General features: G+C 33.6%; 2 protein-coding genes across 2 annotated transcripts in view; one reads left to right on the top strand and one right to left on the bottom strand.

Annotated features, from left to right (window-relative positions):
- Positions 1 to 1,464: 1,464 nt before the first annotated feature.
- Positions 1,465 to 9,353, bottom strand: LOC123656444 (forkhead box protein J3-like). Its single transcript, XM_045592130.1, has 6 exons — positions 8,775 to 9,353; positions 8,265 to 8,388; positions 6,521 to 6,667; positions 3,295 to 3,487; positions 2,409 to 2,483; positions 1,465 to 1,760 (listed from the first exon to the last, which is right to left on the bottom strand). Exons 1-6 carry the CDS (start codon positions 8,966 to 8,968, stop codon positions 1,570 to 1,572), a joined length of 924 nt encoding a protein of 307 aa, XP_045448086.1. The 5' UTR covers positions 8,969 to 9,353; the 3' UTR covers positions 1,465 to 1,569.
- Positions 9,354 to 9,740: 387 nt separating this feature from the next.
- LOC123656231 (unconventional myosin ID) overlaps positions 9,741 to 21,961 on the top strand; it is a 61,941-nt gene continuing 49,720 nt past the window's right edge. The window contains exon 1 of the mRNA XM_045591933.1: positions 9,741 to 9,829. Within this exon, the coding sequence (XP_045447889.1) occupies positions 9,741 to 9,829 (89 nt within the window). The remainder of the gene's footprint in view (positions 9,830 to 21,961) is intronic.

Consider the following 21,961-nt stretch of genomic DNA (forward strand, 5'->3'; position numbering starts at 1 on the left):
CTTTATGTATGTGACTCCGCCACCGCTCAGGTGCAATTTCCATACAACTATTGACTAGCAAAATCAGTCAGAAGTACTTTTGACCGTTTGCTTTAGTCAATAATACTTCTGACTAAAATAACAGTTAAAAGTACTTTTGCCCAATGGAGCTGGTTAAAAGTACTTTTGACTAAATGATTCCGTCAAAAGTGGTTTTGACAGGTTGTATCAGTCAAAACTCTTAACAATTTAAGGTAGTCAATAAAAATAACGACAAACGCACATATAAACTTTTATATTACTCATTATTAGTGGAGAACGTGCTGATATTAGAACAAAAATGAGTGACTACGAAAAGAAAGAAGGCTTTTTGCAAAGAATTTTAGCGATGGAAGATATGAAAGATAGTCATTTCAATGTGATGACAAAAGAAAAATTTGAAAAGTTTGCAATGGATGTGGAAGACGCGAAATTTAATGAAAAGGAAACACCATTACAGTACAGTAGACTACAACGCTTTAACACATTGAAGTTTGTGGTATAAAAAAATTAGTTACAAACACAGAACCCGTCAAATATTTTTGCTGGCTGAGGAAATCTACGACATTATTGATGCTGCTCATATTTCTATAGGGCATGGTGGTCGCGATAGACTTAAGAATAAAACGGCAAAAAAGTACGCTAATGTTACAAAAGAAATGATTAATGTATGTATAAGTATGCCAAAGGAAGAAAAACAAGAAAAGGATGAGTCAGGTTTAGAAACCAATCCTGCACACTGAAATGAACAGCCGCTGCCAAGTCGATCTGATTGACATGCAGTCGCAAGAAGATCGCGCGCATAAATTTATTATGGTTTATCAGGATCATTTAACTAAATTTATTCACATTCGAGTTAATAGTGCTTTTTTTTGACTGACGTTTTTTGCAGTTAAAACTACTTTTGACGGAGAGCGTCAGTCAAAAGTATTTTTAACCGCGAATTTGCAGTCAAAAGTACTAATAACCAATAATTTTCAGTCAAAACCACTTTTGACCAACTTGTCCAGTCAAAAGTACTTTTGACTGATTTCGCTAGTCAGTAGTACTTTTGACTGGTTAAGAGTTCTGACTGCAACATATACACGGCATGTAGTCAAAGTTACATCTAAATTTGACAATCGAAGGCGAATGAGTTACTCAAGATACGGTAAGTTAACACAACCTGTTTTACTTCGGCTTCTGTGTTTATAGGTTACTAATAGAAACATCTAACAGGTAAAGTGAGGCTCAGTTGTTAAAAAGGAAAATATGTGAAACTTTTATCAGTCGGATAAAAACGATGACATTTGTTCCGTCAATGTCATATGAAGGTTACTTTTTGAATTATAAATGTAACGGTCGTACATTATTGTATTAATACAGGAAGGTAAACGTAGCATGACAAAGACTGAGCTGATGATGCGACTCGAGTGTCTTTTAGTTGAGTCTGGACGATAAAACAAATGAATTTAAATAGTTTACTTCCGTAGAAAATTTAGAATAATTCAGACTGGCTGGGTGAGCGCGAGTCGGTTAGGAGGCGAGTCGCCGGGCGCGAGGTCCGCGGCGTTATAAGGCGGGCCAGGGGGGCGAGGGCGCGGGCGCGGGGGCGGGCACGGGTATAAGTAGCGCGGCGCCGTCGTCGAAGGGGCAGTCGCAGTCGTGCGCGCGCGTGTCGAGGAAGTTGCCGTAGTCGTCCGTGAGCGCGGAGTGGCGCAGCTCGCACACGTGCCGCCGCGCGCCCGACCACCACCAGCTCTCTGCAACCGAGCGACGGCCGGCTCACTTTCACAAATGTATCCTTTGTATAACTAGGGCGGCGAGCAGCGTACTGCTCGCCTGATGGTAAGCGATTACCGTAGCTTATAGACAGGGCCGTCTCAAACTAGGCTGGGGCCCTTGGGCACACAAAAATTTGGGGCCCTTTTGGAAAGTAAAAAAAGCGAATTATAATAACATTGTTTTTATTGCACATTGATGTAATACCGTAGTATATATGCCTTGTAAATATCTTCTGATAAGATTACTGATCTGTGAAAAAAGTGTAATGTGCCCGACAAAAATGTTTTGATAATAAATGTGTAAGAAATTGTCGGTCCTTCGGGGCCCCTTGAAGATTGGGGGCCCTGGGCATGGGCCCTGTGTGCCCTTATGGAGAAGACGGTATTGCTTATAGACTTCTGCAACACTAGAAGCATCACAAATGCGTTGCCAACCCTACACTCGACCCTCTCCAGGAGCTCTGGCCACCTTACACACCACGGGAACACAACACTACTTGAAAGCAGTGTTATTTAGCTGTGATCTTCTCTGGTTAAGGTACTTTCCCCAGTCAGGCTACTAGATTATGAGTAGGATATTTCCTGCACCTACCTCAGTAAATAAATGTATAGTAATTATTATCTCACCTCTACTGATATCCGCATCTGTGATTAGCTCTTCGTTCATAAGCGCTGACAACGCGTCGTCTGTATGTTTCGAATCTGAAAAGTTTAATGACATAATATTTTTAAATTATATAATAAATGATCCACGTCGCCTCAGAGACATTTATGACTAATAATCTGTTCCTTTAAGTCGTATTGATGCTTTCACTTCAGCCTGTAATATCCCACTATTGGGCATAGGCCTCTTTCCCCACGTAGGAGCTTAATCCACTACGCTGCTCCAATGCGAGTTGGCGGATATATTCCCTACTATGAGTAACGATCGCTATCAAGTGAACATGATAACAACCGGGACCGACGGCTTAACGTGCTCTCCGAGGCACGGTGGGGAGACCCACTAGGACTGCACAAACACTCAGACCACGGCAAACATCTGTATGGCCAATATAAATGTTTGTCATGTGCGGGGATCGAACCCGCAACCGCCAGCGCAACAGGTACAATCCATGACTGTGACCGCTGCGCCAACGCGGCGACATTGATGCTTTATAAGCCTATAATTTTTATAAATAATTGTTGATCCTAAAGCTAGTTCTCAGACAATGTGACACAAACAGCCATAGAATATCTAGAATAATATTTTGACTGTGATAAAAAGATCATTAAAGTAAAGGTGATGCGTCAAATATCCGATGGGTTAGGCTATCAGTCCGACAATGTGTAATTACTAAGATTTGACTTATCTTCATAATTTCTTATTAATTATTATTTACAGCTTTGCATTAGAGTCATTAAGATTGATTGAATGCCGTTATTGTATATTATCTTAATGAAGATACATTTTTTTGTACTGACAACACGACAGAAAAGTCTATTCTAGTCTATCTACATCGCTATCCATACTCACTGTTCTCCTCCTTGACCGTCGTCTCTTCCTTGACCACGTTGGCGGTTGGCGTGTTGGGTGTGTTAGGTGTGGTTGGCGTGGTTGGCGCTGTGGGTGTCGTTGGTGTTGCGGGAGGCGTTGGCGCTGCGTCCACTCCGGACGCCCCAGCCTCCCCACTGCTGTTTGAACTGCATTCTGGACTGTATGGAGCCATCTGGTGGGGTTAAGATAAATTTAAAAATTTAAGTGCTTTGTGAAAAAAGTGACCTAAGGTCAACAGAAGTCAACTTACAGCAAAGGTCATTCAAGTATTACGTAAGCAGAATTTCAGTAATTTTAACTCCTCTCTCCCTTGTCACCGAAAGTCAGCACACCCCCCCCCCCCCGTATGCTTAAGTAAAGATTGGTATATAATAAATAAATATTGCTGACGTAACCACCATGTAAAAGTAAGCAAGACAAGGATCTCCCTTTGGTGTTTACTTAATACTTGAACGACCCCAAGTGACATCATTTGTAAGTCATTGAATATAATAGTGTTTACAATAGTGTGAATTATTTAAAAAACTCGCTGTTACTGAGACTCCCTCATACGTATAACATATTATTTAAAAACGTCGACATCTTCACAAAGTCTAAAAGGATATTCAAAACCAATATAATAAAAATACTATCTGTGTCACCGTAACAATGTATAAACTATAAGTATATATTATGTATCTGTAAATGTATGTGTAGATATTTATATATGCCTCTTTTACGATGTTATTTATGTATGTGTATTGCTAAGTGTTTTGTTAACTGTGTCTCAACATCGCAATTCTCTTATAGACATTTTTTGTGTATCGGAATGTACTGATTGTGACTGTTGTTTTCTTTTTCTTTTTTAACCGACTTCCAAAAAAGGAGGAGGTTCTCAATTCGACTGTATTTTTTTTTTTTTTATGTATGTTACATCAGAACTTTTGACCAGGTAGACCGATTTCGACAAATTTTGTTTTAATCGAAAGGTGGTGTGTGCCAATTGGTCCCATTTAAATTTATTTGAGATCTAACAACTACTTTTCGAATTATATCTAATAATGCGTTTTTACTTGACGCTTTTTTCGTCGACCTACGTTGTATTATAACACATAACTTTCTACTGGGTGTACCGATTTTGATAATTCTTTTTTTGTTGGAAAGGAGATATCCCTAGTTTGGTACCATGATAAGGAAACCAGGATCTGATGATGGGATCCCAGAGAAATCGAGGAAAACTCTTGAAAATCCGCAATAACTTTTTACTGGGTGTATCGATTTTGATAATTTTTACTTTAATCGAAAGCTGATGTTTATCATGTGGTCACATATAAATTTTATCGAGATCTGATAACTACTTTTTGATTAATCTTTGATAACGCGTATTTACTTGACATTATTTTCGTCACCTTACGTTGTATTATACCTCATAATTTTTTACTGGGCACCGATTTTGACGTTTCTTATATAAATTAAAAGCTACTATTCGTCACGTGGTCCCATTCAAATTTAATTGAGATTTGATTAGTAGTTTGTGAGTTATATCTAATATTGCGTTTTTACTTGACGGTTTTTTCGTCACCCTACATTGTATTATACGTTATATCTTTTTACTGGGTGCACTAATTTTGATCTTTTTTGTATAAATCAAAAGCTAATACTTGTCATGTCGTCCGTTTTAAATATGATTGAGATATAATGAGCAATTTTTGAGTAATCTTTGATGACACGTATTTACATGACGATGTTAAGACGACTGTGGTCATGTTCAATACTTTGCCACAACGCCATCTATCAAAATTTAATAAAATTACTTCGTTCACTATCGATCAAATTACAATATTCCACTAGAGTAGAGAGTAGCAGTTTATTCGTTATAAATATATTTGAGCTTTTAATTTTTGAGTTATCGCTAATACTGGGTATTTACTTGGCTATTTTACGTCGACCAACGTTATATTAACCTCATTACTATTTTAATGGGTGGACCGATATCGATGATTATTTTTTTTAAAAGATAGGTGGTGCTTGTCATGTGGTCCCATTTAAATATAATTGAGATTTGACTCGAACTTTTTGAGCTATATCTGATATGGTGTATTTCCTTGACTGTTTTTGGAGTTTTCTCCTTAAGAATCGATTTTCATTTAAGGCTCCGGAATGAAAAAAATGAACAGTAAAATCTACTGAACGAATGACCTTGCTAGAGATGGCGTTCAGACGTTTTCTAATAACGCAATTAGGTTCCGACAGATGGCGTTATTGCATTCATTTATTTACAATTTGATATAGTAATAATATATTTCTTAGACTAGTAAGCCTTTTTGTGCCTATTTAGACAGTTGATCTGAAGGGGTAAACTCCAGTCGTGCATCGGAGCTGTGTGAAAACATGAACATTACATATTTTTAATAAAAAAGACATAAACCGTAATTCAATATAAATCCGCTTCAACTAAAAAACCCGCCGTAATAAGCGATGTCAGCGCTTCGCGCGAATCGACGACGGGCCTTTTATGAAATTTCTGCCTACAATCGCTAACAAAATGTTAGAAATAACAGTAGAACATTATATAATTCTACAATTTTATAATGTCGCGTTATATGGAATACGAACAAAGTATTACTATTTTTTCGTCGATCTACGTTGTATTACTCTTCGATGTAATTGAAGTCGGTTTTTTTTTCGTTTGCGAGCAAACACAATTATTGTCAACAATATCTCCATAATACCAATTTGTTAGTTAACTTTAGGGAAACCTGTTATTGGATATATTATTTTTTGTATGCTTTATGATAAAAATAGTATGTATAAGCTGTTGGTTTTCTGAATGAATAAATAAATAAACTATCACTGAGCGTAACGGGACAATGAGCGTAACGGGACAATTAGCGTAACGCAATGAGTCATCCTTTTTCGTGCATGCCGCCGGCTTTTATCGATTTATTAGACGATGTCACGTCACAACAAATATAGTTTAAGTCAGTTAATAATATTAATTAATCTATCAGCATGAGAACTATTATTTTCTGCACAACGTAACAAAGAATGGCAGTTGTGGCTTTGGTCACCGCACATGGCATACATTTGTATTGGCTACAGTTGTTTGACATGGTCTGGGCGTTTGTGCTTATTATTGTTTTCGGACCCGCAACGCAGGAGAAATCCTAATAGGGCTCTTTTAATATTATTTATTTATAAGAAAATATTATGCATATTAATTCACCCTGAGACTACGTCTGCGCCGCGGCGTCACTTCTGCCATCTTGTAGCTACTGTCCATTGCCCAGTATGAACCTTTTCCGGGGTCATCTTTACTGCGAGCCACCTTCATAAAACATTTGTTCAGGGACAAATTGTGTCTTATCGAATTCTGAAACACGTAATATTATGGTTTGAAACACAAAAAAAAAATATCTATAAAATATTTGTTTGTAAGTGTCGCTTGGTCAAATTTTTATGGAGATGCTTTAACTGGACTTGATTCACTTCTTTTTAATGGAAAAAATAAAAAAAAAATCTTTTTAGCGGTTCCATGGGGAAATTCTGCCAGCATTCTTGGCACAATTCCACGCATTTCCATTTGTACCATTATCTGTAAATATTTAGTTCTTAATTTGTAAATTGTAAATATGTATGTTTAATGATTGTACTAAAAGTAATATTTCATTTAATGAATTAAAATGTTTTCAACAAAATAAAAATAACTTTATTCAAATAGGCTTCAAAAGCACTTTCGAATCGTCATTTTTTACAAATTAAAATTTTAATTATTCTTAATTGTGAAGCTACCGCCGACCTGGTAATGGTAGCTGACCCTGTAAATGTTGTTTTTGTATGAAAAATAGATGTTGGCCGATTCTAAGACCTACCTGATATGCACACAAAATTTTATAAAAATCGGTCCAGCCATTTCAGAGAAGTATTGTAACTAACATTGTGATACGATAATAATATCTTGCATGAAATACAGCGTCGTAAAGGGCGTTGCGGTCGTTGCGGTCGCTTAGTGGAACACTTATTATCTTGATGTTGCAATTTACGTTAAAAATTTTTTTTAAATAATTAAAATGTCCAGGATTTTTTACTAATTTAATATACTAAATTTATTATAAAGTATCAAAATATTATAAAATTATCAGCTCGGTAAAGGTCGCCTTAGGTTTGGATCTTAGACCATAGAATATAGTAATTTAAATGCAAATTTTAATAGGTCTAGTGAGGCAAGCTAATATAGTTTAGATTAGAACTATAATATAATAACACACATTATAACTAAAAAATTACAATAATTACTTTTAATATTAATACACTTATTATATACAAAGAATCATCATCATCATCATTCCAGCCTATTGCAGTCCACTGCTGGACATAGGCCTCCACAAGTTCGCGCCGAAAATGCGTGAACTCATGTGTGTTGCCCATTGTCACCACGCTATACAAAGAAAGTGCAACATAAAAACAACTAAATAAATATCTTTAGCATATACACAGTACCTGTTCCTAAGGTTTGAGGTATATGTAATAGCTGACTAATATATTTTTTTTAATAAAAATAACATATTTATCTCAGGTAGGAAACAGCAGGAAATTTTCTGCTCAAAATTTGGAGCAGCCCGACTGGGGTAGTACCTCGACCTTACAGAAGATCACAGCTAAATAATACTGCTTTCAAGCAGTGTTGTACTCCTGTTGGTGAGTAAGGTGGTCACCTGGAATGTTGAAACTCCTGGGGGTGATTGGGGTTAGGGTAGACAATGTGCTTGCAATGATTCTGGTTTTGCAGGCTTCTATAAGGTGCGGAAATCACTTCTCATCAGGTTAGCTGTATGTTTGTTTGCCGACCTATTTGTATAAAAAAAGATAAGATCCAGACTGGCAGGCAAGCAGAAACACTGCAAAGTGCACTAACTTGACTATCTGTCAAGGACATTAAATTATCTACTACAAAAAGCAAATAATCTTACCATCCATCCTTTTCCAGCTTCTTTATAATAAGGGAATGCATTGCAGATATAGTTATATATCTCATTGAGTGTCATCTTGCCATTCGGAGAACTGCTTATCGCTAATCTTATCATACTAGCGTAGCTGCGGGAAAATGTTTCATATTGAATAAACTTATAAAATTAATACATTATTTTTTTTATACTGCATATTAAAAATATAATTTATATAATAAAAAAGGGGAAGTCCTAAACACCAAGCCAGTTTTTGTTATCAATCTTTTGTTCATACTCTTTGTTTAAAGTTGTTAAAACTTGATTTTAACATCTAATAAAGTGAAGAATTCAACATGATTGTATATTTAAAAACATTTACATTCGAAGGCTTTTTTATTGTGTTCATAAACAATGTGAATTGTTACTAAATTTTAATTATGAAAAATCATTTAATATTGGAATATTAATTTTTATCGTTTGTCCTATGCTGAGTCACTTCTAAATAATTTGAAGGTTTCTTAAGGAAAACGTTACCTGTAAGCTGGCTTGGCGTGTTTTATTTTATTTGTGTTCTGTTTCTGATCAATTTCCTTGTTATTATTTTCCTGTTGGAGCGACGGCGGCTGCACATCTTCGTAAAGGAAACGAGGGATGGGGCCCAGGGGACTGTGTCTCGGAGGTCCCGGGCTGTACGCCGGGAGCCACTCCACTCCAGGCGAATCACTCATTGTCCAACATACAACGTACCTTTTTACACTAATTTATTTCACGATTTCATTCTATGACGTACAAATATTGTTTGAGGTTTATCGCACTACGCAGCCCCTGATACAGCGTCTTGTGGGCGTCGAAGACACTCGCTACCTTTTATGAAGACGATCTCTGTTTTTCATTGTAAAACATCAATTATAAATCCTTGGAGTGTCGGCAGAAGTCACTTACACAATTTGCAAAATTTATTGTAAATAAAGCTAAATTAGGATAAGAAGTAGCCTTAGACATCAATAAAACATGAAAAAGAACACAAAACATTAAAGAAAATGTAATTTTCTGAAAAATGAAATTATTATGACATTTGAGGCGCCTACAACAAGGAAAATGGCGACGGACAGATAAAGATTCAGCAATGAAGTATGTCTGCATTCAGTTTAGAATTAAATTTTAAGAGACATCATGAGTGTTTTTGTCCTGTGTATTATTTAAAATAAGTATATTAATATAAGTGAAATATAAGGATATATGTAATAATTGTAGTATAATAAAGTTTTTCGTGATAAAATCTAAAAATATTAGTTATGGCAATATAGCCAGTGTAACCATATAAGCAAATTTAAAAATCTGTCAGTTTATTTTAAGCACTCGTAAGGCGAGTTTGTGTCTTGTGTTGTCTATTTTTAACGGTTTGTTGATAAATGTACATACTCGCCGACTAGTGCGGTGAAACTGTGTGAACATTTGTGTTTATTTGGTTGATGTGGATTGAAAAGTGGCGCGTTAAAGATGACGACGCAACCAGAGGTCGGTGTGTCCGATTTTGTCCTTCTAGACAATTTGACTACGGACAAGTTCATCGAAAATTTGCAACTGAGGTAATACCTAACTTCACTATATCTAGAGCTTAAAATAGCTTATTTTGTTTGTTTTCCTCGTGCCAGAGCTTTACTTGTTTTGTGAGTTGAATGGAAGAATATCAACTAAAGTTTAACTATAGTTTCAAAGTTCGCGTTTATTAAAATAAACGTGGAATAGCAATTTTAATTCTCATAATTACGTCGAATGAGACATTGTTTCTAGAGATATAATGACCGTATCACTTGTGTAAATACTGATTTTTATTATGAAATTAAGTAAAGAGACCGGCAGAAACAAGAAATAAAAATTTGACACCCTATTAAAAAAAATTGAAATATTTCATTAATAATCATAATGTATGTAGTATAATAGAAAATATATTATGATATAATTAACTAACAGTTACAAATTAAATAACAGTTACAAATTTTTGTCATATTAATCATTATTTTAAACTTTCTTCTCGACTTTTGACAAAATTAGAAAATATTTTGAACATGACGACGGATATAACTGTATTTGATCAACATGTATGTTTTTTAATTAAATATAAATCTTTTTTTTTTTTTAATTCCTCTAATATTTTATGAAACACTCAAAGCCCTTTTAAAAGAAGGAAACTAACTTTCAATTATTTTAAAAATAAGAAAGATAAAAAAAGTTATATATTTAAATTATTTTCCTAGCAACATCTTTATTAATATTAATTATCTTTTAAATTTTATTTTTAGTATTAAGTATCTCAGAAAGATTTGTTGCATATATCTTTATATGAATTACATTTGATGATATATTTATGCTGTAGTCATAGTAATTAGCTGACATGTTAGTGATTGCAATCTCTATCCCCAAACATGACAAATATATAAATATCTGTATAGACCATGTAGTTATTACAGTATTTGTTCTGGTCTAGGTGTTTGTGCTGATATGTTGTTTCCGGACCCCCCACAAAGGATTCACATCCCAGTGGGGGCCGTTGAGTGTTTTAGGTATTACCAAAACGTGTAGAGCTGGCAACAAAATTAAGGTATAAATTTTAACTCTTATTGATGATATGACATGATATCGATAAAGTAATTTAAAAATCAATGTAAAAAGTAAATTCATTACAGTACTTTTTAATATAATCTTGTTTAAAAAAATTGGGTAAAAAAAATTCTTATAAATAGCAGTTTTCTTATAGTCAGAAATTGAATAAAAATATGTGTTATGAGTTAACAATTTATTGTTATAATAATGATACTTAAAAGAAGACATTTTAATAAAGCAATGAAAATAAAATTTATAATGTGGCCCTTTACATTGTTCTAATGAGTAATAAATCTGAACTTTATAAAACATCTAAGTTTCATCTAATATGTGTCATAACGATCTATACCTATTATATTTTCAAGCGGTGTCCATGTTACAAAATACTATTTTATATTTCAAAGCTTTTGAGTAATAAAAATGTATTTTTTTTCAAAACAACAATCGCTTTGGTCCACCCCACTCGGACCGGATATTAGTATTTTTACAAATATTTCTTTCTTTTCTTCTTTATGGGTCTCCCCACTGTGCCATGAAGAAAGATTGCTATGCCCCGCAATAGGATGTTACAGGCTAAATGCAACCAATAATTTGTGTACTTTAATGGAATATTTTCATAATAGCTTAATAATATTGTTTATATTTTAATACTAGCTATGTCGTGAGGCTTTTCCTGTGTTAATTTGAGGAAAACAATATCCTATAACATACACACACAGTTGTCTGTTCCTATGGTAAGCGACTTAATGCTTGTGTTATAGGTAACAGCTGCCTGATATAACTAAATATTTTTATATTGATAAATATGCTTAAGAATAATACATATAAATACAAATACTACACCCAGACTTAGGCAGGAATTGAACTCGTAAGCTGCGGAACAGAAAGCTGGGTCACTACAAACTTCACCGACAGACTATTCAAAGACAGCTAGATAGATTATCGATTCAATTTTATTTATGTAAATTGTAGTGTTTTTATAAGCTATTAAAGATAATAAGCGTATGAATAATTTCACCTCGTGTAAACCCTTCCTATTGTTTACATGATGACACTCGCAGACAATGGCGGGCTGTCATACACTGATGTCATCGCTCAAGGTGTAATATGTTACTTTTTCCTTATTACTTCATTTGGTAAGATAGCCTTGATAGAATTAATTGCAGTTTACCTAGGATTGTGACTGATTTATTTTATTTACCAACTGAATTATATCTAAGTGATAAAACAGTAAATCTTAGATATGCAATAAAAAAAAGAATTCGCATATGAAGCGCTTATTGATCGCAAGCGAAGTGCGCGTTTTTCGCAGTATAGGAATTCAAAAGACAAAGCTAAATCTATAGTAAAAATAAACGCCGAAATATTTTACATGTGTATTTCCATAGTGTTCGCACGACTGCAACAGATTCAAACTTTTTTATGATCTTTGTCAGGACAAGGTTTATAATTATATTTAAAAAAAAACACACATTTTGAAGTTCATTGAGTCAGCTTGTCTGTAAATAAAGCGTTACACGTACGCTTTTTTTTTGTAATATATAAATCTAAACGCTAAAATTTAATTTGGTTTATGAATTTTTTTTGAAATGATTATAATAAATACAAACGGGGTACTAAATAAAACCACGTATTTTTATAGGACATAATTATTATTTCTGTTACATCCGTAATTTTTACCAAATAGAAGTTGTAGGTTTACAAATAAAAATAAACTTCAACTAAAAAAAAAAATACCTTGTCCGTGTATAGTCTAAATAAAAGTTTAGTGTCTAATTTTATTCAGATCTCAAAACCTATTTTTAACCGACTTCCAAAAAAGGAGGAGCTTCTCAATTACTGTATTTTTTTTTAATGGATGTTCAGAACTTTTGATTGGGTGGACCGATTTCGACAACAAAATTTTTAATCGAAAGGTGGTGAGTGTCACTTGGTCCCATTTAAATTTATTTGAGATCTAACAACTACTTCTCGAGTTATATCTTATAATGTGTTTTTACTTGACTATTTCTTCGTCGACCTACGTTGTATTATACCGTATAACTTTTTACTAGGTGTACCGATTTTGATGATTTTTAATTTAATCGAAAGCTGATGTTTTTCATGTGGTCACATTTAAATTTCATCGAGATCTGATTACAACTTTTTGAATAATCTTTGATAACGCGTATTTACTTTACTAATTTTTTCGTCTATTTACGTTGTATTACTTGTCGATGTAATTGAAGTCGGTTTTTTTCGTTTGCGAGCAAATAAAATTATTATAATAGAAAAAAAAAATGACGGAAATAGCGAAAGTGAACGTTGTATGAGATATCCGTTCTAGGTTTTCTATTATTATTTTTTGTTTGGTTAAGAATTGTTGTTGTCTCAAATCGTGTGAATCCTTTGTAGCGTTTGTCGTTATATAAAATCTTTTGTACATTTTAGTTATTACTGAAAATGCATCAAATGTCCTTTCTAAAGTCGAAGGAAAAAATAGAACGTATTAAAGATAGGTATGTATTTAGTTATTTACCACGTAGTTACTGTAAGTATATACATACTAGCTGTGCCCCGCGTCCTTTTATAGTCTATAGCCTTCCTCGTGTAATGGACTATCCAACACAATAATTGTGTTTGCTCGCAGACGAAAAAAAAAACCGACTTCAATTACATCGACAAGTAATACAACGTACCTAAGTAGACGAAAAAAAATAACAAACGCACTAGTCGTCATTACGTTTTTCGAGAGTTTCCCTCTGGGATTTCATCATCAGATCCTGGTTTCCTTATCATGGTACCACACTTGGGATATCTTCTTTCCAACCAAAAAAAAAAAAAGAGTTATCAAAATCGCTTCATAAACGACGAAGTTATCCCCGAACGTAAATTAAAAAAAAATATCAATATATATTCGACCTATACATATATGTAGGTCGAATTGAGCAACCTCCTCCTTTTTTGAAGTCGGCTAAAAAATAAATTCACCCAGTAGTTCCTGAAATTAGTGCTTTTAAACAAACAATTTCTTCAGCTTTATATAATATTACTTATTAGATTATCTTATACTATTAAACGAGCAATTCTTGTATATATATATATATATATATATATATATATATATATATATATATATAATCTGAATTTCGGAAACGGCTCCAACGATTTCCATAAAATTTAGTATATAGGAGGTTTCGGGGGAGATAAATCCATCTAACTAGGATTCATTTTTAGAAAATGACGTTTTATCCCTGTTTTTAGGGAGTGAAAAAATAGCTACAATATCGTTAGAATACGAAGGTAAATTTCGCAACTGTCATTAAAGTTGTAATAGCTCGGTGGGAAATCGGCCGGTCGCGGTCGGGATCAACCGAGGAGGTCATGCTTCAAATCCCAATGTCTCTGATCAATTATTTTTTTCCTTTTTTTAATTGCACTCGTTATTTTAAAAAAAATATTATTCATATTTTATAAATATGTAATTCGAATTTAAATATGAATTCCAAAAAACACGATTTACTAAAAATACCGAGCTAGGCTCGGTCACCCAGGTACTTATATATAAATGTGCTACTATAGCTATGGGTTAACGTAGCTTGATCAAGGAAATTGAGTTTTCAACACCTCATTTATTAAACCTTTTATTGGTTTAGGAAATGATGTTGCGAAGCCGCAGATCTCGGTTCAAGCCAATTGCCCTTTGTTTCATTTTAACGTCTTATTTTGAAGACGATTTGAAAAGCTTATTTTAGTACTGCCTCCATTACATTCACGATTGCACTGTGAACGTTGGTTGGTATTTTGTACCCTCAACCAATTTCTCTTATATCACCATAAATTTCATCTTTACTGTGTGAATTGATTCTGGTTTATATTGAAATTTTGTTGTGTGTATGTCTGTTCGAATAGTACCCGACTAAATATTAGGTTAGTTCTGTTTTTGAACGTTACAGCAAAAATTACATGGAGCGTCTTTCTGCACATCCTAACCCACTAGCCTACGAGCTGACGATCTCAAGACCTGTAAAAAGACTGAAGAGAGCTCATGTGCTCCCTACCTAAAAGAGGGCTGCAGCTCAATCCTGCAGCCACTCTAATCGCCATTCTCCTGTTAACAAATTTACTTATAGTCTGGCGACTGATTATTAATTACAAAAAAAAAACTCTGTTTTTAAGGGAAAATCTTATATATAAAATTCTCGTTCCACAATGTTAGTTATCATACTCCTCCGAAACGGCAGGGCCGATAATCGGCCAACATCTATTTTTCATACCCCTAAGTTATAAGAGGGGGGGATTAAGGGGTTAATAACATATATGGCAAAACAACGTTTGCGGGGTCAGCTAGCCATTCATAGTATTCAAATTCCTAAAATATTGAGAAACTGCAAAGTTTAGAGTTACATAACACCTTTTACTTCTGAAAAGAACGCGAAGTATAAGACCTAAAATTAAGGACACTCCTCTAAGGACCTGTCTCACCGATTCTGAATAGAGTTTATTTTGGACGTAAGTTACTGATAGCGCCTAGCAGCAGAAGCTAAAGCCATTATCCTCTTTCATCTCAATTAATGACCTAAAACCTTTATATTCACAATTGCGTATAGAAATATCCCGTAAATAAATTGTTATTCGATAGTGAAAAATAAAAATACATAAAACTTTTTATCTGTTCGATAGTGTCACACGTCAGATATAGCTTTAACGGTGAGTGGTGAAATAGGACCTAAAACTAAGCTTATCGATTTGACGTATACCTTCTGTCGATAACATTGATACCTATAATGATTTACATGATTATCATCCATGTACCTATTTGCTTGTGCCATATGTGAGACGATCCGTTACATTTCGTTGTTTTTTGAATTATCAGAGGGAGATTTGATCTACGATTAGTGACGGGTACTTAGCCATCAGCAGTAACGTTATTTGTACTTACAACTTAACTTACATTCAACTTTAAAGTTTGAAAATACGTTTGACATAAAGTCCTTGGCAATAGTACGGTATAGTACATAATTATGTACTATATGTAGACGTCAATAGACGTAGACGATGCTTTGAAGCAGTGTGCAGTGGTTGTAAATGCGATCTCCGCACATGACAAGTACAGGTTATATAGATATTTGTAATAGTTGAGTTTGCGCTAGTCTGTTGAGCGCTTCCGGACCCCGAAACAGGATTCACATCTACAGAGGTCGTTAAGTGTGAGTCATACAAAGTATACTAATACGTAAGCATTGATCGAGCTATAATCTGTGGAAGACTAACATTGCAGAGGAATCTTTCTTTTGACGCCCTTATCTACTTTACTGAACCAATTTACTTAATAACTTTCTGTTTCATAAGTTTACTTATAAAGTAGATTTATAAAACATAAATGTATGGTTAGCTTTTGGCTATGAATGAATAAAAATCAAAATTCTTTTTATTTAAATAGGCTTCAAAAGCACCTTTGAATCGTCATTTTACAAATGAAGTTTTTTTTTTTAATTTAAGCTACCACCGGTTCGGAATGCAGATACTGTAGAGAAGTGCCAGCAAGAAAGTGAAGTGTTTTGAATACAGTGTCCTTAAGTCCATACATCTTTATCATCTATGTAATCCTGCACCGAATAATAAGCTTTAGCTATTAATGAGAACATACCCATAAACAAAATGGCCGCCGGCTTTAAGGTGACACTCGCTCCACTACATCAGAATGGTTGTCAATAATATTGACAGTATTTAATATGTTTATAAAGTCTAATTTAGTTTACATTAGGCTTCGTCAGACATTAAATTACGTCTGACGTGAGTCGGTCGGTCGGGTTTGATAGCGGTTTTGGGTTAACGAGTCAATTTCTTCTAAGTAACAAAATTATCGCACGCAACTATTTGAATATAATGACTTCATCGACGATACCGCCGAGTCGATTTCTCAATGTCTTAATTAGTTTAAACTAGTTTTAATTTGACTAGCCCCTGACCAGCCCGTTGGCGCAGTGTGTAGTGACCCTGCTTTCTGCTCCCGAGGGTTGTGGGTTCGATTCCCACCCTGAGTCTGGGTGTGATATATTTTTTTATTTATATATGTATTATTTATAAGTATGTATACAAAAAATGTAGTTCTACCAGTCGGCTGTTACCTATAACACAAGCATTAAGTTGCTTACTTTAGGAACAGACGACCGTGTGTGATTGTGTATATATTGGCTACTGAACATGCAATATTTAATTTCTATGACTTATATTCGTTATTTGTAGATGTGTACCGGATAGCACTGCTTTTAAGATCGTATGTAGTGTAATTAAAAAGGCATAAAATATTGATTTTCACGTCTAACTTTAATAATAATTATTATGTATTGTATTTTACGTATGTTACTGTAACAAAAAATGCAATGAACGCGTAAATCTGAAAAAGTATTTATTGTTGTACTGTACTGACGACGCGTTGGCGCAGCAGTCACAGCACTGGCTGTTGCACTGGTGGTCGCGGGTTCGGTCCCCGCTCACGACAGACATTTGTATTGGCCTATCTATGCATGCGTTGCTGTCTAGCCGGGAACTCGAACAACTAACATTATTTCTTCTAGAACAATTTTAACGTGTGCATAGTAAAATAATTAAATTAAAAAAGGTTTCGGTTTTTCAAACGTTGACGTGTTTGTAATAAATCGACGCTGTTTAAGTGTTAGTTCGACACTACCTTTAAGACAATATAGATAAAAGGTTGGTCACGTTCTTATAATTCCTCGCGTTAGTAATGGATTGCTTATCAGCGTCCTTATCAGCAGGTTATGCATACGTGGCGGTGGACAGTCAATATTTGTTTAGAACTATCTATTTGATTGTTCCTTTAGTGTTGCGAGTCGAAGTTAAAACAATAATAATTATTATCGTTCTAGGGATGTTTTTACAATATTATATATATTATATATTATTATATGTTATATTTTAATATATAGGTTATTGAGGTAGGTCGTAACAAGAAATATCTTCTTTAAAACTTGTGAGCGGAACAATTGGGGAAGTGTCTAAACATTACAGAAGTTTCCAGAAAAATAATGTTACTCTTGCCTCAGTGTTGTGTTTCTGTGGTGACTAAGGTGGCCAGAGATCTTAGGGAAGGACTGCTTACTTACTACTAGGCTGCTATAGGCTACTTATTTTAAATAAAGTCATCGTGGAATCGAATGCCATCGTAAAACATTTATATGTACACCTATATAAATTCTATACAAATTATGATGTACCAAGCCGTTTTAGACCCGAAAAACGACCGAAAATAAAGACATATTTTCCCATGTAAAAGGTGGTATTATGGATATTGTTGTTTCGCTTGGATAACCTAATACTTTGGCGAAATGGTTTTTTTCGTGCTCCGATTACCGCGTAAAAGGTCGCTCGGGATTATGGGATAAGTCGCGAAATAGAAAAGATCTAGTTATTCTTATTCCGTGGAATAAGTGTAGGGCGACCTTCGCTTTTCTATTATTAAATCTATAATATACTAGCTAACCTGGCAAACTTCGAATCGCCTTATTTTTTTCGTAAATATAATAATAACATATATCAAAATAATGCCTATCTTTAGAGTTGGATCAAACTGCACACGGTGTGAAAATTTGATTTTTTTTTATTTTTTTATTTATTTGTAACATTAAGAAAAGCATACATCAAATTATATTTACTTGCAAAAGCCCATAAGCTTGTCCGTAAGTAACAGTCTCACACATTTTACATAAGACTTTTAATATATTGCTATAACATTTACAATTACTATTAAAATCGGTTATTTAGTTGAGTCCATTGCGGACAAACAACATGAGGCGTTATTTATATATACTAAGATATATTTATCGGCCCTTGCGCCTACTCTAAAAAAAAATCATCTGTTTAAAAATATTCATCTTGAAGGTTGTTTTGTTGATTCTATAACTGAAACCATTATGTGTAATATTGTTATCCCTACTAATATTATAAAATGTGAATGTTTGTTTGTTACGCTTTCACGCGATAACTACTTAATGGATCATCATGAAACTTTGTACACGTATTCTTAGAGGTACTAGAAGTAACATAGGATACTATTTATTTAAAAAAAAACCGAAGCCGCGGGTAAAAGCTAGTTTTAATATAAATTTGTAAGTATATAGACGGTAGACTTACAAAGTTGTGATATTTCGTGTCCTATAGTTACAATAATTATTTTTATCATACGACCAAGTGTGTTGTCTGTTCCTAAGGCAAGTAATGGTAATGCTATATTTGAGGTAACAGCCGACTTTTTCTATATTATAAATTAGTGTGTCTCTTATACTGCACTTATCCGTGGATACATTTCTATTTGTTTTACGCAGACTGCTTATTTAGAAATTATAGGCTATAAACCATTCTGTATGACTATTTTTTATTAGGTACAAGTCGGCACTAATATACAGGGCTATTTGAAGTGATCCAACCCCTTCAGCCCTATTACTCGAATACGCCATCCCTTTCGTTAGGGAAGTAGGTATACTGTACTTTTGGAACAGTTCAAAATATCACAGGGTTATGACTCATTGTAGCCTTTTTAATAACGAGTAAATGAAAATAAACAAATATGTAAAAATTAATGGGATACCAGATGACATGGGGGCCGGGAGGGTCTAGATAGTGGTTACGTCAGCATTATTTACTTATTATTTTTTAAGAGATTAAAAAAAAAAAAAAAAAAAATATATATATAAGGTTATATTATGGACTATGAAGGCGAACAAATAAAACTATGTTGTGTTGCTCTGAAAATAAAGTTTTTTATTGTTAAAATTTACTAAATCACGTGATTAACAACAAAAATTACCTTAAAACATACCTGAAAATAAAGAAACGACAATAAAAGTTTACTATTCCCTCCTTCACAGTTATTATTATATTATTCTTTATTTTCTAAACGATTTTACTTTTAAGTTAGAAATTATAATTTTCATAAACGTCTAATTTGACATTTCTGTCTATTTTAAAAAACTTAAACGGGAATAGATAACATAGAATTTAAAGAAATAACACTGTATTTCTTTACATCTCCCCCCTTTGAAAGTAATGTTTACATGATTAAATTTTTTTCTTCTGTTTCTTCATCTGCTACTTCTTCTTCTTCTGTTATTTGTATTGGAATAAGCTTTGTAACGTGAAAAAGATTTGATTCAGTTTTCTTGTGTCCTGTGTCGATTCTATATATTGATTTTGAAATCTTTTCTATAATCCGAAATGGCCCAATTTTCAGTTCTTCTAGCTTTCTTCTATTCAACGTGTTGCCGTTCTCCACATACACCATGTCCCCGAGTTTAAATTCATGGTTTTTTCTATTTTTGTCGAATTGTTTTTTGTTATAATTGTGTGATTTTATTGTATTCTGAAATGCTGTTGTCCTATCTCTGACCCAGTCATTTTGAGTTTTTTCTTGCTTCAATTCTTTAGGTAAAACCGTGCAATCCGTACCATATAAAAGATAGCTTGGTGAAAATCCTGTTACAGAGTGAGTAGTTTGGTTATATTTACTGACACATTCATGTGCTATTGTTGTCCAGGCCCTCTTACTTCTATCTTCATTTATTTTGCATCTGATTTTATTAACCAGTGTTTGGTTCAATCGCTCATTTAGACCATTTGAGAATGGAGCATTCACCGCAGTAAACACCATAATTATCTGTTTGCCTTTTAAAAACTCTTTGAACTCTTTTGAATTAATGCCTGGATATTGATCAGTAAGTAGTATACTAATGTCTTCTGTTTCTGACAAATTTTTGACTAGTTTAATAAAATCATTAGCACTCTGAGTTTTCGAAGTTAAAATGAAAGCATATCTACTGAAGTGATCGACTAGCAAGTGCAAATATTTTTTTGTAGATCTTGAACCTCCAAAACCACCTATTGTGTCTATAGACATTATTTCAAATGGCTTTGTGGCTGGACCCAGATGAGACATCAATCCATATTTGTACTGTCCTCTTGATTTATTCTTTATACAGACCTCACACTCTGTACATATTTTTTTTATATTTTTGGTTAGATTTTTTGCTGTATATAGTGGACTTATTGTCTTTTGCATTTGTTTTATTCCAATGTGACAAAAATTCGTGTGTATAGTTTTTATAAGTTTATTACTGAATTCTTCTGATAAAATTATTTTTTCTTTGTTTCTAATTTTTTTATAGTAAATATCTTGTTTATTAATTATTTTCTCTTTATTATTTTGTATTTCTTTATTATTATTCTGATCTATTCTAATATCTTCCACGTTAATCAAGTTTACTATCTTTAATTGTTCATTTGTGTTTTCATTTGATTCTAATACAGGATTTCTGCTAAGACAATCCGCTTCTAAATTCTCTTTTCCTGGAGCATATTTTAATTTAAAATCATATTGTGATAGGTAGTACGTTAAGTCTCCCAGTTCTTCATCAGTTCTTGATTTCAAATTCATATTTTCTAGTGGCTTATGATCTGAATAAACTGTGAATGACTTTCCCATCAGCCAGTATTGCCAGTATTGCACTGCTTCTTTGATGGCCAAGCATTCCAAATATATAGCTTTTTTCTTCTTTTGGGCTCCATTTAGTTTCTTAGAGAAGTAAGCTACTGGTTTTTCTTTACCATTTAACTGTGTCTGTTTTAAAATAGCTCCAATACCCTCTATAGATGCATCTGTGTAAATATTTATCGGTAAATCTTTATCATAAATTTCTAGCACTGGTTGAGTACATAGAATATTTTTGATTTTCTCAAAAGCTTTTTGACATTGTTCAGACCAAATAAATGGTTGATTTTTCCTAAGTAAGTTGTGTAACGGATCTAATATTATCGCACTCCTTGGTATGTATTCATTGTAAAAATTGATTTTTCCTAATAGTTGTCTTACATTTTTTTGTGTTTTTGGAATCGGGAAATTTCTTATTGAAATCAGATTATCTTTCACTGGTTTTATAGTATTATTTTGAATTATATGACCCAAGTATTTTACAGAGTCTGATGCAAATATGCATTTTTGAAACTTTAACCTAAATCCCTCTGTCTTAATTGCTTTTAACAGCTGTGTTAGATGATATATATGTTGATCAAAAGTTTTTGAGAATATTAGAATATCATCTATATAATTTACTGTAAAATCT

The sequence above is a fragment of the Melitaea cinxia genome, chromosome 9, assembly GCF_905220565.1.
Source record: "Melitaea cinxia chromosome 9, ilMelCinx1.1, whole genome shotgun sequence".
In the NCBI taxonomy this organism is placed as follows: domain Eukaryota; kingdom Metazoa; phylum Arthropoda; class Insecta; order Lepidoptera; family Nymphalidae; genus Melitaea; species Melitaea cinxia.

Coding starts and splice junctions, on each gene's coding strand:
- LOC123656444 (XM_045592130.1), bottom strand. CDS start 8,968: ATGAGTGATTCGCCTGGAGTGGAGTGGCTCCCGGCGTACAGCCCGGGA. Junction 8,389..8,774: donor CACGCCAAGCCAGCTTACAG/GTAACGTTTTCC, acceptor ATTTTCCCGCAG/CTACGCTAGTATGATAAGAT. Junction 6,668..8,264: donor AAGCTGGAAAAGGATGGATG/GTAAGATTATTT, acceptor TACGTGTTTCAG/AATTCGATAAGACACAATTT.